The following is a 25,556-nucleotide window of genomic DNA, read 5'->3' on the forward strand; positions in this document are numbered from 1 at the left end:
ATCCAAGGGCATGCCTTTTCCTGTGAGATAGAACCTGTTTTAATCAGGTTCTTTATTTCATGAGAAAGTAGAGAACTGTCAGTCATGACAGAGAACCTCTCAGCTGTTATGATCTATGAGTGTTTGTTTAGAACTAGAATTGAGCTAAAAAAAAGACACCGTTATCATCACTCAAATGTACAGCCTCGATATCGAGGCCCAAAGAAAAGACAAGGTCCAAGGTATGGCCTTTTATATGGGTTGGTCCAGAAACATGTTGGGCAAAGTTAAAGGATCAGTTAAAAGCTCAGCTGCTGAGTTTGAGGAGGCTTCGTTTAAACTTCCCTAGCAGAGAACCCTTTCTCTCTCTCTGGCGAGTCTACATGTGCTGCAGTAGTTGTTCTTAATGACTAGGGACGCTTCTTAAAACCACCGTCAGTGATCAATTCACAACAACAGTTTCACTGTACTGACACGCCCTGTCATATAATCTTTGTCAAATGATAAATATTTCCCCTTAAGAAGCGTCAATTATTTACGAAAGTTCTGATGTCACATATTGAGGGTGTAATTCCGTGAATAGGGAGGCGGACCATAGACAAAAACGCGTCATACGATTTTAAGGTGAAGGTGAGAGAGAGTGCGTGAATGAGTCAGTGAGAGAGAGAGAGGGTGGGTAGCGATATTGGTGTGCCCTTTCCTCTCCAACAGCGCGTCATTTTTAGCTCTGGAGCGACTTGGACGTCGGTACCTCGGTTAAAAGCGGACAGTATCCTGTGTGTTTCGTATCGAGGAAGGATTGTCAGAGGCCGTGAAGACTTGGTGAATGTGTGCGCTGGCAGTGTAGAGAATATGGTTTCCTCAGCACGATGGAGCAGAGGAAAGCTGTGTCCGGATTTGTCCCGTGTTGTCTGTTACTGGCGCTGGCGGTGTCTGCAGAGGTGAGCACGCTGCTGCCCAACACGCTCAGCCTATATAAAGCCGTCTTTGTCGCGGAACACATTGTGTCAAGTAAACCGGGACACTGGTCTGTGCCATGCTGAGTTTAAACTGTTTGTATGCGCTCATCGCTTTCCGTCACACTTACATTAAGAACAAATCAAAACAAAGGCAGAGATAAATACCGTATTTATTTTAATAGCTCGCTGGCAAATTTCCAGATGTCTGTTGCACTATTACTGGAACTCGCTGCCTCCATTTTCGCCTGATATTTCTATAGTGCTTCGTATCAACTCTTAGAATTGGTAATGACATATCAGTTTATTTATTTATTTATTTGACTGTTCAGGAAACTGCAAGACCTGTTAAATAATAGCAAAAAACTCAAACAAGCAGGTTTTTCTCAAAACATCAATAGTTAGACCGATAGTCACAAACGGTGGTCCAACGTAGGCTGAAGACTTTCTCACTCGTGCCCTTTTTTAAATTAAGAGCGAATTTTAAACCAGACCTAGATATCCAAATGTGGAGGGAATGTAGAGATCCGTTTCCAAACATGATTTTCACCTCAGTTTTTTTCCTACAGGCCTTAGATTATACCTGATTGTACAGATGGCAAGTTGCCTGTTCCAAGGATTCAGACATGACTTGAACATCGAGTACCAAGCACCCCTCTGCCCTCTGGTAAAGAACAGCAGGGAAATGAAATTGGTTAGAAATGCGTTTAAATATTTTGAAGAGTTAATGATCTATTTTCACAAAGTGAATAACATGAAGCACTTTTTTGGAGGATATTGTTTTACTGACCACCCACTTTAACAGCAACACATTTAAGCCCATTCTAATGTGCTATAGTTCACAGAAAACCATTATCAACGCAGCTTCCTTCTTTGTTGGCGATTGGTCAGTGTGCTTCATAATGTAAGCAGGTCAAAGTCTACACTTTTATTTGTGTCACATCACTGCAGATAAGTGTGAATGCTTCAGAGCCTTTAAGGAAATTCCTCTGAATATCTCAAAGGGATCTCTTCAAACCATACAATCCATTTAAAAGAAGCTAATGGAAAGAAACTTTACAATATTCTCTCCTTCTTATGGAAAAAAAGATGAAGTATTTGGGGGCCCTGTGGGGGCCCTCTGGCCACAAGCACTTTTTACATTTGCTACTAGTGGGGCCAAGTTTTTGTCTAGTAGAAAGACACGACAGGCAAGGTTGAACAATAAAATAACTGGAGGGAGAAATATTTATTTTTTAATTTAATCTTCATATTATTTTTTCTGTTCCTCCTTTTAATAATGTATACTTTGTATACTTTATTATCCCGTAGGAAATTACTCCTCTGCATTTAAAACATTCACTGAGTAGAGCAGTGGGCAGCCACCAGTCCAGCGCCCGGGGAGCAGTGTGTAGAGATGGTACCTTGCTCAGGGGTAGCCGTTTGGTGGATTTGAACCCCGACCCTCTGATCATGGGGCGAACACTCTACCTACTGCTGCTAAATTCTGACAAAACAGAATATTTTCTGAGCCCTGAAAATCTTAGAAATATGGTATCTAAGCAGATTCTTACTCTGGATGGCATTACCTTGGCCTCCAGTAACACTGTGAGGAACCTTGGAGTCATTTTTGACCAGGACATGTCCTTCAACTCACATATTAAACAAATATGTCAGACTGCTTTCTTCCATTTGTGCAACATCTCTAAAGTTAGAAATATCCTGTCTCAGAGTGACGCTGAAAAACTAGTTCATGCATTTATTACTTCCAGGCTGAACGACTGTAATTCATTATTATCAGGATGTCCAAAAAACTCCCTGAAAAGCCTTCAGCTAATCCAAAATGCTGCAGCAAGAGTCCTGACAGGGACTAGAAAGAGAGAGCATATTTCTCCTGTTTTGGCTTCCTGTTAAATCCAGAATTCAAAATCCTGCTCCTCACATACAAGGTCTTAAATAATCAGGCCCCATCTTATCTTAATGACCTTGTAGTACCATATCACCCTATTAGAGCACTTCGCTCTCGCTCTGCAGGCCTACTTGTTGTTCCTAGAGTATTTAAAAGTAGAATGGGAGGCAGAGCCTTCAGTTTTCAGGCCCCTCTTCTGTGGAACCAGCTTCCAGTTTGGATTCAGGAGACAGACACTATCTCTACTTTCAAGATTAGGCTTCAAACTTTCCTTTTTGCTAAAGCATATAGTTAGGGCTGGACCAGGTGACCCTGAATCCTCTCTTAGTCACGTTGCAATTGGCTCAGGGTGGTAAGGGTTATACTGTACTTCTTCATGCACCTTTTTTCACTCACTGGGTGTTTATACACCACACGGCTGTGGCAGATGGCTGCCTCTTTCCGAGCCTGGTTATGCTGGAGATTTGTTTCTGTTAAAAGGAGGTTTTTCTTTCCCACTGTCACAAGCACTTGCTCATATGGGGTCATAGAATTGTCGGGGTTTTCTCTTCGTTATTGCAGTCATGTTGGTGACCTGTTACTAATTTAATTCACCTAATTATAATTAGGTGAATTCAATTAGATAACTATAGTTGCAAAATGTTCCTAAACAGACATCCCAGACTTCTTCTCAACATTTTTCAGTGTTTTGTTATGAATTAAAATATTGCTTTATCAGCTTTTTTAAAAAAATGAACTACATCTACATTTGACACAGTAAGCCAGCCTTTATGGTTGTATGATATTTCATTATAATATAATAATAGAACATTTAGTTTTGTTAAAATCTGTATTTCTTGTTGCTCTGTAATTCCTATTCACATTGCGTTCCACGGGGTTTGTGTTTCTTTAACAGATTTCTCAATGGACGCACTTCAATGTAGTTCAGAGTGCAGGTAAGTTATTTTCTGTATTTGGTCTTTGAGATCCAGCTGGAGGGGAACGAAGCTCCATGTGCTAAGCACTATATGTACATACCTGTCAGTGCAGCAAGTATCAGTGAAATCAGTGAATAAATAAGTAATTTTGTCAGATAAGGAAAACATTTTAGGTGAGCAATGTTTTGCCAGTGCTGAGGAATAGTCCTAGACTTGGGTTGAGTAAATCAGGGTGTGGAAAAGCTGCAGATTGCTGGGGAGTGCCTTCCTCACATTGTTGGCCATGGCATCAGTGTTAAGCTACCAGCTTGATATATATTTCCCTTTCATAGAAGTCCAGAAGCAAATTATTATTGAAGTCTCTCATCTCAGGAATTGCAACAACTGTCATTTTATATCTAACCTAAGCTTCGTATCTAAAATCCTGGAGTCATTTCGCAGGTTTGTGCTCAGTTGTCTGGCAAAAAGCTTTATGAACAATTCCAGTCTGATTTCGTCTTCACAGAATAGAACGAGCCTTGATAGAAATCACTATCGTGTATTCCTTATGTCACCTGACTTCAGTTTGGGTCTTATGTCTAAGAAATGTTACATACACAACAGTGATAAAAACAAAGAAAAGTAAAAATGAGGTAAGTTAAAGAAGAGTAAGGCTGACAAGAGAAAAATAATAATGGTATATATCCTATAAATACTACACCACAAAAAGCAAAATAGATGGCATTCACATCTTGCTGAACCCATCAAAGGATGGGAGCTTGAGTCTGCTCAGCATCACTGTTGGTCCTCCAGTCCAGTCGGTCATTCAGGTGATTGTAACAATAATAATAGGAATAATTTTTATTAGATGCATTTGATCGCAGCCAAAACATGAAAATAATAATAAATGTTTCACTTTCTTACGTTGCATAAACAGAGCACTTTGCAACTTATCACAAAAACCAGCTATGAGACAGTTGGGAACGAGTAAATAAATAACTAAACACAACCAAAGTTAGGGTACAACAGTAGCTCTCATAGTCAGACTCCTCAGCAAGACGGCGGCAGCAGAGAAGCCACTCCCCTTTATTCCAGATGTTTCATCTACATGTTGGAATTAGTGTCTTTTTATCACACGTGCTCTGTTTGTGCTGAAGTAATGTTTACACTGAGTGAAGGCTTACTATTTACAATCATTTTTCTATTTATTTAACCTCGTCTCTCTCATCTTTTTAACATCTTGAAATGCTCTGTATAAAGAACCATTTGTGTTTGTATAAAATGAAAAGTTTGTATGGAATGTGACTTTATTAACATGTTGTCTCACTGACGGATGATTGTCTGTGTCTGCAGTGCTGCTGTCCTGTTCAGAGGGTCTCACTAAACTGGGCCACTATAATGGCTCGGTTTCTCACACAGACGCAGGCTCCCCATGCTTAAAGTGGACTAACTTCCCAGACTACATGCAGCAGTATCCAAACCGAGGCCTGGGAGACCATAACTTCTGCCGAAACCCAGACAGAGAAACCAAACCGTGGTGCTTCTTCCGAAAGACCTCTGGAGCCATTGGATGGGCTTATTGTGATTGTCATCAAGGTGAATTAAGGGTGGGCAGCAGGTGTCTGAAGATGGCATGTAGTCTAAAACACCTTAAGTGGTCAGAAAGTGATCAGATTGCTCTACAGGGAGTGCAGAATTATTGGGCAAGTTGTATTTGTGAGGAATAATGTTATTATTGAACAACAACCATGTTCTCAATGAACCCAAAAAACTCATTAATATCAAAGCTGAATGTTTGTGGAAGTAGTTTTTAGTTTGTTTTTAGTTTTAGCTATTTTAGGGGTATATCTGTGTGTGCAGGTGACTATTACTGTGCATAATTATTAGGCAACTTAACAAAAACAAATATATACCCATTTCAATTATTTATTTTTACCAGTGACACCAATATAACATCTCCACATTCACAAATACACATTTCTGACATTCAAAAACAAAACAAAAACAAATCAGCGACCAATATAGCCACCTTTCTTTGCAAGGACACTCAAAAGCCTGCCATCCATGGATTCTGTCAGTGTTTTGATCTGTTCACCATCAACATTGCGTGCAGCAGCAACCACAGCCTCCCAGACACTGTTCAGAGAGGTGTACTGTTTTCCCTCCTTGTAAATCTCACATTTGATGATGGACCACAGGTTCTCAATGGGGTTCAGATCAGGTGAACAAGGAGGCCATGTCATTAGTTTTTCTTCTTTTATACCCTTTCTTGCAGCCACGCTGTGGAGTACTTGGACGCGTGTGATGGAGCATTGTCCTGCATGGAAATCATGTTTTTCTTGAAGGATGCAGACTTCTTCCTGTACCACTGCTTGAAGAAGGTGTCTTCCAGAAACTGGCAGTAGGACTGGGAGTTGAGCTTGACTCCATCCTCAACCCGAAAAGGCCCCACAAGCTCATCTTTGATGATACCAGCCCAAACCAGTACTCCACCTCCACCTTGCTGGCGTCTGAGTGGGACTGGAGCTCTCTGCCCTTTACCAATCCAGCCACGGGCCCATCCATCTGGCCCATCAAGACTCACTCTCATTTCATCAGTCCATAAAACCTTAGAAAAACCAGTCTTGAGATATTTCTTGGCCCAGTCTTGACGTTTCAGCTTGTGTGTCTTGTTCAGTGGTGGTCGTCTTTCAGCCTTTCTTACCTTGGCCATGTCTCTGAGTATTGCACACCTTGTGCTTTTGGGCACTCCAGTGATGTTGCAGCTCTGAAATATGGCCAAACTGGTGGCAAGTGGCATCTTGGCAGCTGCACGCTTGACTTTTCTCAGTTCATGGGCAGTTATTTTGCGCCTTGGTTTTTCCACACGCTTCTTGCGACCCTGTTGACTATTTTGAATGAAACGCTTGATTGTTCGATGATCACGCTTCAGAAGCTTTGCAATTTTGAGACTGCTGCATCCCTCTGCAAGATATCTCACTATTTTTGACTTTTCTGAGCCTGTCAAGTCCTTCTTTTGACCCATTTTGCCAAAGGAAAGGACGTTGCCTAATAATTATGCACACCTGATATAGGGTGTTGATGTCATTAGACCACACCCCTTCTCATTACAGAGATGCACATCACCTAATATGCTTAATTGGTAGTAGGCTTTCAAGCCTATACAGCTTGGAGTAAGACAACATGCATGAAGAGGATGATGTGGACAAAATACTCATTTGCCTAATAATTATGCACTCCCTGTGTATATGGATGTGGGAGCGCTATGATGATGCACAACTGATTCCAATTATTTCAGTGATTATTCTTTTCCATCAGTTTATTTGTAGACAGTCTTAAAGGTAATAAAAGTATATTATGGGTATTAGGATGATGATTGTTTCAAGTTAGGTGTTGTGGGGAAACCAAACAAGGTGCCAACTCGTTGCAGCAGCAAAGGCACTCCATCCACCAAGGAAGCACAACTGATGACTCCTCTGAAACAGTGAACATTTTGGAGTCTGTAGATAAAAGACTGTTCTGATGCACACCTGTTGCTACTGGAAATTCTTCACAGTGAGTTTCAGGCTCTGTTTGGTTGGCTTGAGACAGCTGCTGTTGTGATTTGGTGCTTTAGAGATAAAATTGAATTGAACTCAGTGGTGTCCAGCCAGCAGCAGGTGAAAACACTCGCTGCAGAAAAGCAGTCTTCCAAGAGTTGGTGACATCCCTCACCAAGGGAATGACCTGCCTACTCTGCCTGAGTAGAAAATAAAAATAATTTAATAAAACTGTTATCCTTCTTCAGGCCCACAGTATGAGTAGTGTTTTCAAGCATCCAGGAGACGGTAAGGAGGCAGGCTTCAGCATCAGTGACCAGTTTCCCAAGGTGATCTTGGGCTATGTTATGTTCCAGAGCCAGAGAAAGTTAGTTGAAGAGGCTCCAGTGTGGACCCGAGGACCTGGTGTCCTGTCCTCAGCTTGTCCTGTCCTCTCACAGGGATGGCTGTTGCCTCTGGTTCTCTGGTTGTCTTTTGGGAGCCTCCCCGTCTGGGGCCTTTGTCATGTTGCGGCTGCAGTGGGCTTGCAGTTGTCATCAAGTTGTATGGCCTTAGGGCTTCAGTGCTTTTGGGGGCTGCAGATGGCCTGGGTGCTTCCTGTATATGCATTCATTTCATTATCCCCTTGTAGATTCAATTTTGAAGCAAAAGCCTTTCTATGTCTTTCTGCGATTGTCTTTTTCCTTTTTAAGCATATTTACCTTTGCTCAAAGTGACAGGTTACAATTTAAGCGTTCCACACAGTCCACAGTTTCCTCTGAGTAGCTATGTTGTATCGTCATAGGTGCCAGTGACACTTCACTTTTGGTAGAATGATCAAACCACTGATTTCATAAAGATTCTTGTTTAAAATGATATTTTATTTTGTTATTATTGTACGAGTTCTGCTTGTTGAAGTTCTTCCTGATGTGTGTAGGTGCAGTCAGACTGGTGGGGGGTTCAGGCAACAGTGGCCGTCTGGAGGTGTATGTGAATAACAAGTGGGGCGCAGTATGTGACACACACTGGACTGACCGTGATGCCAGTGTCATATGCAGACAGCTTGGACTAAGGTAATGGCAGAGCTTTAATTTTAACCCAGCTGAGGAACACACACATGAGTAGCTGTGGCTCAAGTAGTAGAGTGAGGCATTTACTAATGTAATGTAGTTCCTGCTTCGGCAACATACAAAAAGATGGCAACAGAATCCTTTCAAGAACAGGTGACCACCAGAGTTTAAATGTATTACTGTGCTTGTGCAGAAAATGTGGTATTTAACTGTTATTATGTATGTCTTTTAATGTCTTTTCAGCTGCTTGTTAATGTAAATATAGATCAAAGATAAGACTATTAGCAAACCTATGAAATTAAAGGTTATTGCAAAGAAATCAAGCACTGTGCTTTTACCCTAGCATTTCTAAACTTGCTAGTTTTTATTATAGACCATGAATTATTTCTGTTGGCCGTGTTTGTCACTTGAGAAAGCATCATGCCAAAGGCTAAAGAAATTAGTTCATTATTATATTTTATAGTATCATCATGAAATTCACAGAACAAAACAAGTCTGGCAGAGGTAGGAAGCAACCATTTCAAAGACTCAGGCACTAAAACAGATGTGTCCAAAGACCCCAGAACTGCTGCCAAGACACTCGTGAATGATGTAGCCAAGTAGTTTTAAAGAAGATGATCACTGGAATGGACTGAGGCTGCAGACCAACAACAACTACACTTCTGCAGAAGAGACACCTTCAAGGACACCTGGACGAACACTATGCATATCTGTGGGGTGGCTGTAGCTCAGGTGGTCGAGCTGTCACCTGCTAGCTGGAAGGTTGTTGGTTCTACTCCAGCAGCATGCCAAATATCCTTGGGCAAGATACTAACCCCACGTTGCTCTCCGATGCATCCATCTGAGTGTGAATATGTATGAATGTTAGTTAGATAGCACTAAAAAAAAACTAGATGAAATGAATGGGTGTGATTTGGAGAAGGAACGAGTTGCATAAAAGTGCTTTGAGTACTCAGAGTAGAAAAGTGCTAAGAACCAGTCTTAAAGGTAATATATATATATATACATATATACATACATACTGTATATTAGGGGTGCAACGATACTCGTATCGATATTGAACCGTTCGATACAGTGCTTTCGGTTCGGTACGCATATGTATCGAACAATACAACATTTGTAATTTATTTTATCAACTTTTCTGCAGTGCAGCCTAGGCGGAGTAGTCGAACGCAGATTCACTGAGCGCAGGGCAAGCTAGCGAGACAGAAGTTAAGCTGAAGGTAAGCGAGTCATGGACTAAAGTAAAACAGTATGTTGGATGTGCCACAATGCTCAATTACATGGGTGGGAACTAGTGTGTTAGCGCAGTTAGCTCGTTAACGTGTTGGCCGTCCAGCCCACGCACGGGGCGATCCGCGGTAGCTCGTTAACAGAGATTTGCCGTGTTGTGACGTTAATGTCATTTCAGATTAACGCTTACAGCACTAGTGGGAACACAACGAGTATGACTGCACATTTACTCCGACATCATCCTAGTGCAAAGACAAGTGGAAGCAGACAAAAACAACAAGCAGCATGCTACAAACTTTACCCGAGTCATTTAGACAGCCGTTAGCACAGGATTCTCCTTATGGGCACCTGATATGTTTAATATGCTGCTGAGAATATACCCCAGAAGAAGCGTATAGTATTGCTTTTACTTTGGAAAGAGACATTTCTCTGTAATAAACTCTTTTCCAAAGATGAGTGATTCCTCAATCAGATAGATTTATTATTTTATGACTTTGTTGTTTCAGCAACATTAAATTTAAAAACTGTACCTTTGAGTTAAATATATATTTATAATTTTAATAAATGACAAATTAAAAAAGCATGAACATTTTTTTGTATCGAAAAAATATCGAACCGTGACACCAAAGTATCGAACCGTGAATTTTGTGTATCGTTGCACCCCTAGTATATATACACATGTGGTTCTGATGAGACAAAACTAGAGCTCTTCGGGTACAGAGACAGAACCCAAAGAACAGTATCTCCACAACGAAACACGATGGTGGGAGTATTACGCTGTGCAGATACTTCGGTGTGTTTGAGGACTCTCATCATGAAGAAAGGAGGACACGCTGAGATCAGCTCTTAGCTGCAAAACTGGGTCTGGGGTTATCGCTTTGTCTCCCAACATGACGAGAGCCAAAACACACGGTGCTCCCGATGAAGAACAACCCGACAAGACCAACATGTTATCTAGTAAAAAGGACACACTGCTGACTATTAGGATCCGTTTGGTGATATTTATTTTTGTTTGTTGTTGTTTTTTAGAAATAATGTTGTTTCTGTGTTCAAAGTAAAAATAATGTAGGCATCCAAAATAAAAAAGGACAGTTGGAAAAGGTGTGTTAAAAATTCCTTGTTCTGGGAATATTTTACATTTGAATTTTGATATGAGGGAATTTTTTCCTCATCTTTATATAATCAGGCAGCAGATCTGTGCTTATGAGGATATTGCCTGCTAAATCGCAAAGGCAAGCATTGGAACGATGAAGAAAGGTGATTTAAGTGAACTTGAGCTCGGCGTGGTTGTTGGTGCTGCACAGGCTGGCAGTACTAGAGCTGAGTAATTATGAAAGTGCTGATCTCCTGGGCACAGAGAATGGCCCAAAAATAGAAACAAATCAGTGAGTGACTGTGTTCTGTACAAAATACCTTTTTGATGCCAGAGGTCAGAGGGCAATCACTACACTGTTTGAAGCTGATAGGAAGGCAACATTAGCTTAGTAGCTCAAATAACCACTACTTACTTAAGCCTTAAGGCAACCATTATTTTGATTTGGCCTTAAATAAATAGTACAGAATTGAACTGAAGAAGAGCACGACATGTCGAACCTTGGCCCACAGGTAATAGTAGTATACTACCTCCCGTCATCTAATACCCAGAAACTGGGGTTACAATTCACACACACTCAGCAGGAGAAGAGAAGACTAAAACATTGCAGTACTTTGGTCTCCATGGTCTCTAGATCTCTAACTGAGAAACTTCACGATGTGGTGGAATTGATAAATTGGACGACCAAAATCTGCAGCAGCTGCATGATGCTGTCATGTCGGTATCGACCCAAATCTCTAAGAAATGTTTCCAGCAATTTTGTGAATCAATGCTACAAAGAATTAAGGCAGTTCTCAACCAGTGAGACATGCCTGCATACCAAGACAGTGTGTACAAACACACTGGGACAAGTTGATGTTGCAGGTGATGTGAGGTCGAGAGGGACGGATGTCCCCGCTGGCCGCCCCTGTCATTACAGCTGAGAGGGAGTGGAAGGTCTTTAATGTGATTAAAATTGATCAGGGCTGAATCAGAGCTTTATAATAATAATGGGATTTTTTCTTAATCAGAGACAAATCAGAATATAAGTTTGATATGTTAAATGATAACATGATGTGAGTACATGATCCATCTTTAACCTGGTAGATTAGTGTGTGAATGCGTGTGAAGGAATGTGAGAAGATAAGAACTGTCCACATTTTAACTGAAGGAAGGCGTGTTAATGGTTGACCACAGAACCATAATTCATATGTGATTTTGTTGATAGTTGTTTATGGTTCATACTGATCAGAATATTATCAGGTGTATTAAAATGAGTATGTATAAGTTTAACACAGAATAAATTAGTAAATAAATCTATGTAATGATTCTAATCAGGCCTCACCGAGAGACAGTCTGACCTTGGTGTGTTTTACAGGGAGGGAGGGGTGACACTGGGCAGCCACTAATCTCAGAAAATGTCTTATAAAATATATGATTTCATAAAAATAAGCTGATATAATAATCTTCATGTGAGAATGTGCTAAAGACATATCTAGAATCTAGAATTACATAAACTCGATGAAACATGAATTATATCCATGTGTGGTTAATGTTCCAATATGCTATGTTAAGAATGACACAAAAGAAGAACATGCGCAGTTTAAACTTTGTGTTAAATTGTGTAAGTTAGAGAGAGGATGATAAGGTGTGGGTGATTAGATGTAAATAATGTGATTGGATGTCCCACTGGGTGAGGTCAGATATATGCTGCCTGGATGATCGTTGAACTAAGAGTGTCTCTGTATATGTACTTTTCATGCAGTGAGATTGGTATAGCCCTACAGCATTCCTACTTTGGCCCCAGTCCCATCTTCCACTATGAGCGTCTAGGCTGCCGTGGTAACGAGAATTCCCTGCTAGAGTGCTGGAACAGGAAGTTTGCCACTGGAGACTGTAACCACGGAAACGAAGCAGGGGTGCTTTGTGCTGAACCTGAAGGTGAGATTTGTGACCTTACATCACAAACAAACTCAAAATTACAAAAAGAATTACAAAATTACTTTATTGTAATTTTGTAAGTTCTGGACGCTCCAACGCGTCCAGAACTCTGCTGCTCGTATCATCACCAGGCACCAGGACCCCTTCTATCCATCACTCCTGTCCTGGAGCAGCTTCATTGGCTCCCGTCAAATATCGCATCAATTTCAAAATATTCTTGTATACATTTAAGGCTATTCATCATCTCTCCCCTCCATATCTCAGATCACCATCCCATCTCGGTGTCTCAGATCTTCTTCTTTCTCTCTCCGTCCCCTCTCCCCATCTTGAAATAAAATGTATTATTATTATTATTATTTTTATTATTTTCTCATGTTTGTCTACCACCACTATGTCCGGTTGGTTAGCCACCACCATTTTGTCCGTCTGTATCTGGAAGTCCCACAGGATCTTAGCTCGGTCATTCTCCACCACCCTTGGGGGCATCTCCCATTTTGACCTCGGGACTTCCAGGTTATACTCGGCACAGTTGTTCCTGTACACTATGCCGGCCACTTGGTTATGGCGTTCCATGTATGCCTTGCCTGCTAGCATCTTGCACCCTGCTGTTATGTGCTGGGTTGTCTCTGGGGCATCTTTACACAGCCTGGGGTCTTGCCTGGTGTGATAGACCCCAGCCTCTATGGATCTTGTGCTCAGAGCTTGTTCCTGCCATGATTAGTGCCTCTGTGCTGTCTTTCAGTCCAGCTTTGTCCAGCCACATGGTAGCAGCGCTACGGGAGGAAACTAGAGTCACAACTCCAACAGAGTGACTCTAGGAGCCTGTGGCGGGGACTAAGGACAATAACGGACTATAAAGCACCAACAACCGGTATGACGAACGCGGCCGTGACTCTGGCAGACGAGCTGAACACTTTCTATGCTCGCTTCGAGGCTGCAGCTAAGGACTCCAACAATGCTAGTGTTAGCGGCGCTAACGGCTGCAGACAGGAAGATACTGCCAGCACCGGAAACGTGCTCGTCATCTCCGAGCATGAAGTAAGGAGAGCCTTCAAGAGAGTGAACACCAGGAAAGCAGCAGGACCAGACGGCATCCCAGGTCGTATCCTAAGAGACTGCGCATACCAGCTAGCTCCTGTGTTCACTGAGATATTCAACATCTCTTTATCTCAGTCGGTGATCCCCACATGCTTCAAAGAGTCCATCATTGTCCCGAAGAAACCCCACCCTGCTTCTCTCAATGACTATCGCCCTGTAGCCCTCACCTCAGTAGTGATGAAGTGCTTTGAACGCCTGGTCAGAGACTTCATCATTTCTTCACTACCAGACACACTGGACCCACTACAGTTCGCTTACCGTCCAAATCGTTCCACAGACGATGCCATCTCTCATCTCCTCCACACATCACTCACTCACTTGGACACTAGAAGGGGGAATTATGTTAAAATGCTCTTCATAGACTACAGCTCTGCATTTAATACCATAATTCCCTCCACACTCACCACCAAGCTGGAGCATCTGGGACTCAGCTCATCTATGTGTCAGTGGATCTCCAACTTCCTAACTGGCAGACCACAGGCAGTAAGGATGGGCGGACATGTCTCAGCCTCCACCACTCTCAGCACTGGAGCCCCCCAGGGGTGTGTTCTGAGCCCCCTGCTGTACTCTTTGTACACATATGACTGTGTGGCCACTACCAGCTCCACCACCATCATCAAGTTTGCTGACGACACCGTCGTGGTGGGCCTGATCTCTGATAACAACGAGACGGCCTACCTGAAGGAGATTAGGAATCTGGAGAACTGGTGCCAGAGGAACAACCTCCTTCTAAACGTCAGTAAGACAAAGGAGCTGATAGTGGACTTCAGCACTAAGCAGGAGAGGAACTACCAGACCCCCGTCATCAACGAGTGCCCAGTGGAGAGAGTGGACAGCTTCAAATACCTCGGAGTTCACATCACGCAGGACCTGTCATGGTCCTGTCACATCAACACCGTGGTGAAAAAGGCCCGACAGCGTCTCTACCACCTCAGACGCTTGAGAGACTTCCAACTGCCCTCCAAGGTGCTCAGGAACTTTTACTCGTGCACCATAGAGAGCATCCTGACGGGAAACATCTTAACCTGGTTCGGGAACAGCACCATGCAGGACAGACGAGCTCTACAGAGGGTTGTGCGGTCAGCTGAGCGCACCATCCGCTCCGAGCTCCCTGACCTGCACTCAATCTACAGCAGGCGGTGCTGGACCAAGGCCAGGAAGATGGTGAAGGACCTCAGCCATCCCAACAACAGACTGTTCTCTCTGCTGAGGTCAGGAAAGCGATTCCGCTCCCTGAAGACCAACACAGAGAGACTGAGGAGGAGCTTCTTCCCGCAGGCGATACGGTCTCTCAATCACACCACCACACAGTACTGACCCACACATATGGTTCTTACACACACACTGGACTTTCTGGACATTGTTTTCACTTCATCACTTAAATCACGCTGCTGTTATTGTGTATATATTTATTTATATTTCTTCATACATTCTTATATAGTTCTATATTGTGTATTTTGTTGTACAGTTATTTTATTTTCAACTTTAATTTATATATTTTATCTTATTCTCCCAGTTAAATTTACCCTTCATTCTAATTTGTGTTGTACAGTTATTTCATTTTTAACCTTAATTTATATTTTATTCCTTCCTAGTTAAATTTACCCTTTTTAATTTTTCACATTTATTTCCTATCTTATTCATAGCCTTTTCCTTTTTTGTTTTCTTTAGGTCACGAGCAGTTGTCCAAGCATTTCACTACATATCATACTGTGTATGACTGTGTACGTGACAAATAAAATTTGAATTTGAATTAGAAATTTTGAATTTGATTTCTGGATATCAGCCACCTCCTCTATCTGCCGGTGGTACATACCGTGCAGGGGCCTGTCCTTCCATGATGGTTCCTCGTCTCCCTCCACTTTCTTGGGTTTCTGCTGCCTGAGGTATTCACTGAGCACTCGGTCAGTTGGGGCCATCTTCCCAATGTATTCTTGGATGTTCGTTGTCTCATCCTGGACTGTGGTGCTGACACTCACCAGTCCCCGGCCCCCTTCCTTCCGCTTAGCGTACAGCCTCAGGGTGCTGGACTTGGGGTGAAACCCTCCATGCATGGTAAGGAGCTTTCTTGTCTTTATGTCAGTGGCTTCTATCTCCTCCTTTGGCCAGCCTATTACCCCAGCAGGGTACCTGATCACGGGCAGGGCGTACGTGTTGAGGGCCCGGATCTTGTTCTTACCATTCAGCTGACTCCTCAGGACTTGCCTGACCCTCTGCAGGTACTTGGTGGTTGCAGCTTTTCTAGCGGCCTCTTCATGGTTCCCATTCGCCTGCGGGATCCCCAGGTACTTGTAACTGTCCTCTATGTCTGCAATGTTGCCTTCTGGTAGTTCAATCCCCTCAGTTCTGACTACCTTCCCTCTCTTTGTTACCATCCGACTACACTTCTCCAGTCCGAACGACATCCCGATGTCATTGCTGTATAGCCTGGTAGTGTGGATCAGTGAATCGATGTCTCGTTCACTCTTGGCATACAGCTTGATGTCATCCATGTACAGGAAGTGGCTGACAACTGCTCCGTTCTGTAGTCGGTATCCGTATCCAGTCTTGTTAATGATCTCACTGAGGGGGTTCAGGCCTATGCAGAACAGCAGTGGGGACAGAGCATCTCCTTGGTAGATCCCGCACTTGATGGTGACTTGTGCTATGGGCTTGGAGTTGGCCTCTAGTGTTGTACGCCACATCCCCATTGATTTCCTGATCAGTAATTAGATTTCATCAAGTTTCAAGAAATTAACCAGCTGCTGCCCAGAAACGACTGAATTTGTTGGCTTCAGTACTTACTTTTCACTCGTTCACCTCGCTGCATCATACTGTTGTTCATTCAAAACAATAACATTAATAACAATAATGAACAAGAGTAACATATTACTGTCACTAGTATACAAATGGTTGCTTCAACACTTTGCCAGGTACTGGAATCCCTTTAAGGCTGGCAGGAGGCCTGGAGGAATTTGAGGGGCGTGTGGAGGTGTACCATAACGGCAGGTGGGGAACCATTTGTGATGACCAATGGGATGATCTTGATGCAGAAGTGGTGTGTCGACAGTTGGGCTTGGGGTAAGAAAAAATCAGCTGCTGCTACACACAGAATGCAAGATCTGTCATTGTATGTAGTGGTCAGTGGTCAATTAAACACCTGAAAACTAAGAACAGGGCTAAATACACTCAGGGAAAGAAATACAAGAACCAATATAAACGTAAAAACAACCCGGAGTCACAAAAATGACAAAACCTGAAAGCCCCAAAACAAAAAACGACTCAGGACCACGGCAGCATCGCCTCCCTCCTGTTACATATAAAGTCCTTCCATGTAAAAGTCTTAATGAACAATGAGTTCAGGGCTTTAGGTGAGCTTAACTATCCCTACATTCAAATTTCAATTGAAATGAAGTTTCTGCAGAAGAAAGTCTGTATTCACTCGTTTGTTTGAACCCTGCTCCAAAACCTTCTGTGTCACTTTTTGGGGGGATGTTGCATGCACTCGGTGCCGACAGGTACGTATCGCTCTGCTCCACATCCCCTCACACCATCTGCACCTATGTAGCTTGGAAAACAAATGACTGGACTTCTTTAAGTTGCTTGTAACTTACAGATCCTAAGATAGACAGGAGGTAAACCACTCGAGAGTCACACTTTAGAAAGTTCTGCAAAGCAACTTACAGAAGTCCAATCGCTCCTGAGATTAGCATGACCTGGATGACTGAGAACCTACACAGACTTATTAAGCTCACCCGTACACACTCATAGCTTAATAATTTACTGTACCATAGATTCCCGATAAACCATTTCTCATCTTAATTTATCGGCCTCTATAAAGCTGTGACATCACCAGCAAAATGCATTATGGGAACGTTGTTTACACAAGCCTAAGTTGATAATGGAATACATGACATAGATGCTGCTTTTGGGTTTGAAAATTAAATTGTGGACGTTAGAAACTCATCAGAAAGGTGGGCTGCTGTTGTAAATGACCATGATGTAGGCCCTTCAGGGCAGCTGTGACTAAGGTGGTAGAATGCATCGTCTATCAGTCGGTTTGTCAGTGGATTGATCCCGACTGCTCCAGCCGTGTGCCGAAGAGGCCCCCGATGAAGCCATTGGAGTGTGAGTGTAGAAAGATAAAAGTGTTATGTGACTGAGTGAATGAGAATTGCAGTAGAAACAAGTCTGAGTGCTCAGTAGACTAGAAAAGCTGGTATATACGTATTAGTCCATTTACCATGTTTCCAGAATGGAGTAAGATTTCTGTGCTTTCCAGCCTGGGAGCAACAACAAGGAGCTGAGGTCATGAAGCCAACAATAGTGTAGTTGGAAGGAAGACAACAGTTCAGAAAATGTGTTTGGATGATCACGGCATTGTCACATTGGTAAGTTAAACCACATGTAACTGTTTACATGTCATACAGCTATTGCTGCACCTTAGATGTGGCTGTAGTTAGATGGCAGCTAGAGTCGAAGAACGTCTTCATGCTTTTGTCTTTAAGAAACAGCTTTGAAAATGTGCCAAAGCTAACACAAACAGTATCTTTGCACTTTGATTTTAGACAAATTATCTTATGAAATGCAACATTATAATTCACACTGGGTAACATTGTTACAACTTAGACATGCAGAAGTCAATGTGGCTACTTCTCACCAGTGCAATTAAGAACAAAGACTGTAATGCAATGAAATATTATGCCATAATAAGTAACATATAACTACTTTATGCTTGAATGACTTTTATTTTACACTGTTGTCCTTATAGACAGAAGGTCCTGAGTGTAGCCAGGCCCTTTCTGTGTGCAGCTTGCATGTTTCTCTCCATGTCTGTGTGAGTTCTCTCCAGGTATTCTGGCTTTCTCCCAAAGTCCAAAGACATGCAATTAGTGTGGTTAGGTTAACTAGTGATTCTAAACTGCTCATAGGTGTGAGAGTGAGCGTGAATGGCTGTCTGTCTCTCTGTGTTAGCCCTCTGATAGACTGGCAACCTGTCCAGGATGTACCCCATCTCTCGCCCCAATAAGGTAGCTGGGATAGCCTTCAACCTCCCTGCAACCCTGAATTGGATAGTTTAGTCGAGGACCCAGGATGCAGACTTGTGGTAGAGTTAATAAATAAACAGCAAATCTTTATGAGGAGATGAAGAAGGTCCAGAATCTGGAAAAACAACGTCTAAAAGTCCAACTGGGAGACATGTGAGGGCGGGATCTGAGGATCAAAGATAACACAGGAAAACACTTAATTATATGCAGGATCACATACCAGCACTAATGCTCACTGTACATATATTTGGACCGTACATCCGCAGCTTATTCATGTATTCGTAATATATTTCTGGTGTCTTGTAGTGCATATGTAAATTCAGAATTGTCCTGACCAACAGGGGTGTTGCCAAAGCATGGACGCGGGCCCACTTTGGCCAGGGTTTTGGTCCAGTTTTGCTGGCTCGGGTTCAGTGCACAGGCAATGAACTCTCTCTAGAAGATTGTCCTCATAGCAACTGGGAACAGCACAACTGCGAACACATGGACGATGCAGGGGTGTCTTGCAATCCATATACAGGTCAGAGCCAAGGAAGGAAGCACACACCAACCCCAGCCTCTATGTGACTATAAAATTCGAGTGACGATCAGCTTTTTCTTCAGGTCTGGTGTGTTTACGTGCACACTGTGTGACTTATATATATTGCTCTGAATATTTTTTTTTAATCCTAAGACTTTGATGACCTATTTTTTCCTTTAGAGCCGCTACAAGGTCAACAGTCTTTTGTTGTGGGTAAAATTTCCTGTGAGCTTTTGTTAACACTGTTCAGTGAGTTGGTTTTCACCTTTAGTTTTGTGTTGATATGCTGCTTTTAGTAATTATTCAGCTAAAGTCCAACCTAAACGTAGCAGCCTTTGAAAGACCTAAAGCAGTAAAACAAGTTGTTCATACTTACAAGTGTGTAATTTAGCGATGCGTGGTCTCAGATGGTGCAGTTCGCCTGGTGGGAGCAACCAGCGACCGGGAGGGTCGCGTGGAGATTTACTACCAGGGACAATGGGGCACTGTGTGTGATGACAGCTGGACTGAGCTCAATGCCCAGGTAGTGTGCAGACAGCTCGGTTTCAGGTCAGTGCGTCTTCATATCACACAACAATAGTCTGAGTGAACTTATAGGGAACTATTGTTTTTGTTGTTTATCTCATTCATGCATTTTCCCTGCCTGCAGGGGGCGAGCAGAAGTGGCTCCTGAGAAGGTGTATGAAGAAGGCAATGGGTTGATCCAGCTGGATGAGGTGCAGTGTGACGGGACAGAGACCACTTTACTGGCCTGCACTCATTCTCAGTGGAGACAACACGACTGCTCACACAGTGAGGATGTAGGTGTTCTCTGTCACAGTGATGCCAATGAGATACAAAGTAATTACGCACCCATAGGTACGTTTCTGAGTAGCACTACGCAGACCAACACCAACTCAGCATTTCGCTGTGGCAGTAACGACACATTGTCCCTCTGATCTCTGTTTTCAGGCCCTCTGGTGCGTTTGGTTGCAGGAGAGACCAGGAGGGAAGGCAGAGTGGAAGTGTTTGTTAACGGCCAGTGGGGAAGTGTGTGCGATGATGGCTGGAATGACGTTAATGCAGCTGTAGTTTGTAGACAGCTGGGATTCACGTTAGTATGACAACATTTTTACAGATATATTTGTCCTAGAAGGCTGTGTCAGTGGTTTTTCCTATTGTAAGTGAAAAGTTTCATCCTCTTGTGTTCTGTATTCAGGGTGAAAAGGAGCTTATGGTTATGATTCATATAGGTGGCTGTAGGAGAGTGTGTGATATTGCAAAGTGCATAACAGCAATGAATAAAGCTGTATATGAATGTGTGTGTGTGAAGGGTGAATAAATGCCTGCGCAATGCAGAAGCAGGCAGTAGTAACAATATAGCACACACAATGACATATACACTCATACAATAAAAGAATAAGTGTTTTGTCTCCGTGCTGTCCTTGCAGTGGCGTGGCTAAAGCTCGATCTATGGCGTATTTCGGTGAGGGTCAGGGTCCAATCCATCTGGACAATGTGCGATGCTCAGGAACTGAAACATCCTTAGGCCAGTGTCCAGCTGAAGGACAAGAAGGCCATGATTGTCGCCACAGCGAGGACGCAGGTGTCATCTGTGATTATACACTAGATCCCACGGGAAACGGTGCCTCAGCAATGCAGAGCTGTGGCCGCAGACTCAGTCGTCAGCGTCGTCAGCGAAGAATCATAGGAGGAGAAAAGTCACTGAGGTTAGCGTACACGCACATATGCACTCAGAAGTTTCATGTCAGTGGGACATTTTTGCTGCTTGAGAAGTCTCATGGCAGTTTGACAGTGTCTTTGACTGAAACAGCTCTGAGAGTCTGACTCTTTGATTTCAGGGGTGAGTGGCCGTGGCAGGTGTCCCTGTGGCTCAGGTCTCAGTCTAAAGGCAACCATCCTCTGTGTGGCGCCTCACTCATCAACTCCTGTTGGCTTGTTACTGCTGCCCACTGCTTCAAGAGGTAGGAGGCAGTTCACTCACATTGTTTCTAATGTGAGTGATGTTGGCCCACCGTCTTCAAATCAAACAAATTCATGTTAAACATTTGTGCTGCTTTTGTTTCAATGTTATTATTACAATTTTTTAGAGGTCATCCAAGGTCAACCAGCCCCCCCACATTAACAAAATCAAACACAATTGGTGTCAATCAATGGTGCTATGTCTGTGCTGGTTTGTGATGAACTACCTATTATTTTTGGAGTGATTATATTAAACTTTAGAGCATAGGTGTCAAACTCTGGCCCGCAGCCTAATTACATTTGGCCCGCGAAGCCACACCAAATGACTATCAGAGCTGGCCTGCTGGTATTATACAGCTAATATATATATTGTTTAGTATTAAGCTTTGCTTGTTCCATATTCAGGTTTTCAGCAAAACTTGTTTGAGTCCATAAGAAAAGATTCATTCTTATATCTAGAGGAAGATTTTTTTTCAATAAATATTAATGTTAGCCCGCGACCTTGTTCCAGTTTTGAATTTTGGCCCACTGTGTATTTGAGTTTGACACCCCTGCTTTAGAGGCTCAACAGTTGCATGTATCTCGTTTTTCTAACAGGAAACATGCCTTCATTGTTCTGATAGTTCTGTATTTTGCCTGCCTATCAGCTCTGGCATTCAATTCAGTTCAATTCAATATTATTTACACAGCGCCAAATCACAACAACAGTCGCCTCAAGGCGCTTTATATTGTAAGGCAGACCCTACAATAATACATACAGAGAAGAACCCATCATATGACCCCCTATGAGCAGCACTTTGGCGACAGTGGGAAGGAAAAACTCCCTTTTAACAGGAAGAAACCTCCAGCAGAACCAGGCTCAGGGAGGGGCGGGGCCATCTGCTGCGACCGGTTCAAGAAAATAAAAGACATCTAAAACCAACCAGGAAATATTACAAGTATGAATTCAAGTAATTAAAAAAGAACGCCAGTCTGCCTTCTTAAATTCACCACGTGGTTACAGTTTTATTTCATTAAACTTCAATAAACACTTGATTAGCTAAGATGAAATCCCCCTCAGCTTTAAGACATTAAATAGGGATTTTCTTCTCACCTCCAGATTTGGCAGAGACCCGGCGCGATACGTCTTACGTCTCGGTGACTACCACACCGTGGAACAAGATGACTTCGAACGCACGTTGTCCCCAGAACGCATCATCATTCACACAAAGTACCACAGTCAAAGCTGGGAGTATGATATAGCCCTGCTGCGTCTGAAAGGCACAGAGGGAAACTGTGTGGCATTCAACCCTCACACTGGTGCTGTGTGTCTGCCAGAGCCAGGTGACAAGTTGGAGAAGAGGCTGACTGCCTGTGTAATAACTGGCTGGGGCATCACAGGTAAGTTTCACGGTTGATCTGATATCCTCGTGTTGGTGTTGTTCCCAGATCATCATACTAAATGTTGTTCCAGGATCAACGTTGCAAGTGACCAATCAGAATGTTGTGACGTCATACTTTTGCGACTTCGGGAAAAACCGGCGTAAAACAAAAAACTGTACTTAAGCTGCGTGAAACCGCCTCTGTCCGCCGATCAACGGACCCTGACCCTAACCCTTTAATAAACAGTAAGCAGAATTGATATTGTCCTTGCAACATTGGAATTTCATAAATGCACGAATGGCTTGGCGCGCAAAGGAATAACGTCACAACAATGTGATTGGTCACTTGCAATGTTGAACCTGGAACAACATTTTCATGATGGTCTGGGAACAACACCAACACGAGGATATCAGATCATCCAAGTTTCACTGCAGGCTCGCTGCTCATCATCTGTCACCACGTTTCTTTGCTGCAGAATTTGATGGTTCAATCTGTCTTTAGATTTGTTCTTTTTTCTTTACAGAGCAGAAAATGCAACAACAGTTTATGTAATTATAGTGTCCATATATGTAAGTGTAGCATCTGGAGAAGACTTTGGGACAGAGTCACATGGTGTCCTCATTTTAAGCTTTTACCTTCTAAAGAACAGAGAATCCATCCACATCAGATTTGTTCTTTGTTTTTCAGTATATATTTGTGCAAAACAAGTGATCAAGTTTAGGGGAACACACCAGCTCTTGTTAAACATCAAAATCTGACTTTCACTTTGATCCAGTAACAATCCTCTCTGGGATGGGCTGCACATAGCTGGCAGGTGGTGGGACCTTACAAATGTGTGGAGAAAAGAACAACTGAGAAACAATAATATTTTTGTGAAGCTTTGATCAACAGTCCTGTATGTTTACTCCAATATTCGCGGCTCTTTGTGGTTTGTGGTGGATTCAACGATATATACGGAGATGATGCACAAGCTGACAGTATAACGATTTATTATAAAGAATTCAGTGAGTGAATCTAATCAGCATCAGCCTTAAATATAAACTGATGTCAGCTCATCCTGATGCAACTAACACTGACCATGAACACCATGTCTGCTGTGTACCAGTCCAACATACTGCAGTATGTGGTGCCAAACCACAACAGCAGCTGCCTCAGTTTACATTGTAAGACAAAGAGTCTACAATAATACACAGAAACTTTGTACTGCAAACTTCACCAAAATAGGTCTACAGTATTTTCATCCACCAGTGTTTTTCAAATTCAGGATTCATTTCTATCAGGTGTTTCATTCTCATGTAACTGAGACTTTCTTCCATCTTTTCTATGTCTGCTGCCAGACTCAGAGTACTCACACACCCTGCTCCAGGCCTGGGTCCCTCTGCTTCCAGCCTCGACGTGTAAGAAACGATATGGAAACCGCTTCACCAGCCGCATGCTATGTGCCGGGAGCCTGTCGAAGCACCACCGTGTGGACAGCTGCCAGGGTGACAGTGGGGGTCCGCTGGTTTGTCAGGGGGAGAGGGGTCACTGGGTGCTGACAGGAGTCATTTCGTGGGGTCATGGCTGTGGTAACCCCTCTTTCCCTGGGGTTTACACTCGTGTTAGCAGGTTCCTGCGATGGATTAACAAGGCTATCAACAAGCCCTACAAGAACCAGTGATCAAGAGAAACAATCAAACAATCCTGCGTCATAAAGTGATTTCAGAGCTTTAAGAGGAAGTAAACCTGCTGGGTGTTACACCTGGAACCTCACACTAGACTGGTTTGGATCATCTGATTAAGTTTCCAGATTGTTTCATCATGGATTTGATTGCCACAGTATGGTATTTTCAGTTTCATCAAACACATTTAGAAATTAGACAAAGATAACACAAGTAAACACAAATCAGTTTCTCAATGAAGGGAAGAACTCCAAACCTAGATGGAGCAAGTCCACTGGAAAGATCTGCAGGGTCACATGACACATGCATGTGAGGCTTTGATTAACCGCACACAGAATATAGGTTTTGATAACCTGGTCCACAGAGCAGCAATGTGTGAGAATGCTGATATAAAACCCTTATTTCAGCTGATGTTGTGGTTACTTGGTGGGTGGTCTAAATATGTCGTTTCTTTTACTGCTGCACATTTAATACGCAGCTGATCCCAAATAGTCAGCGTACTTAAAAGGAAAAACTACTTGTTACAGGAACATATGCACCCATTTACAGCTTGTCACTCCATAGTACTTTTCCATAATATGCATCCAGTATGTCAGTATTATAATGTTTATGTCATGTATGTATGCACAGCCTTTAATTATTTAAGAAAAAAATCTGTGCTGACTTTGTTAAGTTATACAAATTAAAGTTGACCAATTAAAAAAAAACCTGGTAACCACAAATCAGTACCAGCTGGATGACCATATCTCCATTATTATGAAAATGAGGTGAAATGTTTGCCCTCCCTCCAACAGAGTGCAGGGACTGTAGAATCACTGAAGCTGTTCTGGTCGCGTGTGATGACCACTCATGTTATTAAAATAATTTATGTTGTTTCTTCTCCTTGATTTGGCGCCCACAACCCTCTCACTGTTATTCATTCAGTTAATTTCAGTTTTATTTATACAGCAGCAGTCACCTCCAGGGGCTTAGGCCTATATTGTACAGAAATATTAGAGAGAAAACCCCAACAATCTGCTGCTGTGAGGCCCCATGAGCAGCACTTGGGTCAGGAAGAGAACGCTCTTCAGACTCAGGAAAGCACACCCATCTGCTGCAACCAGTGAAGAGAAGGAGGACAGAAGACATAAAAGCCTAAGAATAGTTTTCATTTTAACATGGTTGTTCCTGTGGTGGTCCTCGTTGGGTGCTCTGCAGGGCCTCTGGATTTCTGGGGCCCGGGTCTCCTCCATGCATGCCTCATGACCTGGGGGGCAGGGATATGGCTCCCCATACCCACTATTAGACACTTTCATGGAGAAATCTTATGATCATAAGTGCGCTCACACACACACAGGTACTCCGAGACAAACACTCTCTTGGTTGGCTGCTGC

The 25,556-nt window shown here is 42.9% G+C and overlaps 1 protein-coding gene across 5 annotated transcripts; it reads left to right on the top strand.

Annotated features, from left to right (window-relative positions):
• The first annotated feature begins 605 nt into the window (after positions 1–605).
• LOC113035057 (neurotrypsin) lies at positions 606–25,070 on the top strand. 5 transcript variants are annotated; one of them, XM_080287682.1, is made up of 15 exons: positions 621–920; positions 1,505–1,602; positions 3,719–3,758; positions 5,073–5,315; positions 8,175–8,310; positions 12,378–12,553; positions 16,564–16,711; positions 19,020–19,198; positions 19,606–19,747; positions 19,848–20,056; positions 20,150–20,291; positions 20,629–20,907; positions 21,040–21,162; positions 22,260–22,540; positions 23,860–25,070. In XM_080287682.1, exons 2-15 carry the CDS (start codon positions 1,531–1,533, stop codon positions 24,180–24,182), a joined length of 2,493 nt encoding a protein of 830 aa, XP_080143808.1. In that variant the 5' UTR covers positions 621–920; positions 1,505–1,530; the 3' UTR covers positions 24,183–25,070. The 5 variants fall into 5 exon arrangements, with proteins under 5 accessions (XP_026046102.2, XP_080143811.1, XP_080143810.1 ...); XM_026190317.2 differs by lacking the exon at positions 1,505–1,602 and having other exon boundaries at positions 606–920; XM_080287683.1 differs by lacking the exons at positions 1,505–1,602; positions 3,719–3,758 and having other exon boundaries at positions 623–920.
• Positions 25,071–25,556: the final 486 nt, after the last annotated feature.

The sequence above is a fragment of the Astatotilapia calliptera genome, chromosome 13 (genome assembly GCF_964374335.1).
Source record: "Astatotilapia calliptera chromosome 13, fAstCal68.1, whole genome shotgun sequence".
Taxonomy (NCBI): Eukaryota; Metazoa; Chordata; class Actinopteri; order Cichliformes; family Cichlidae; genus Astatotilapia; species Astatotilapia calliptera.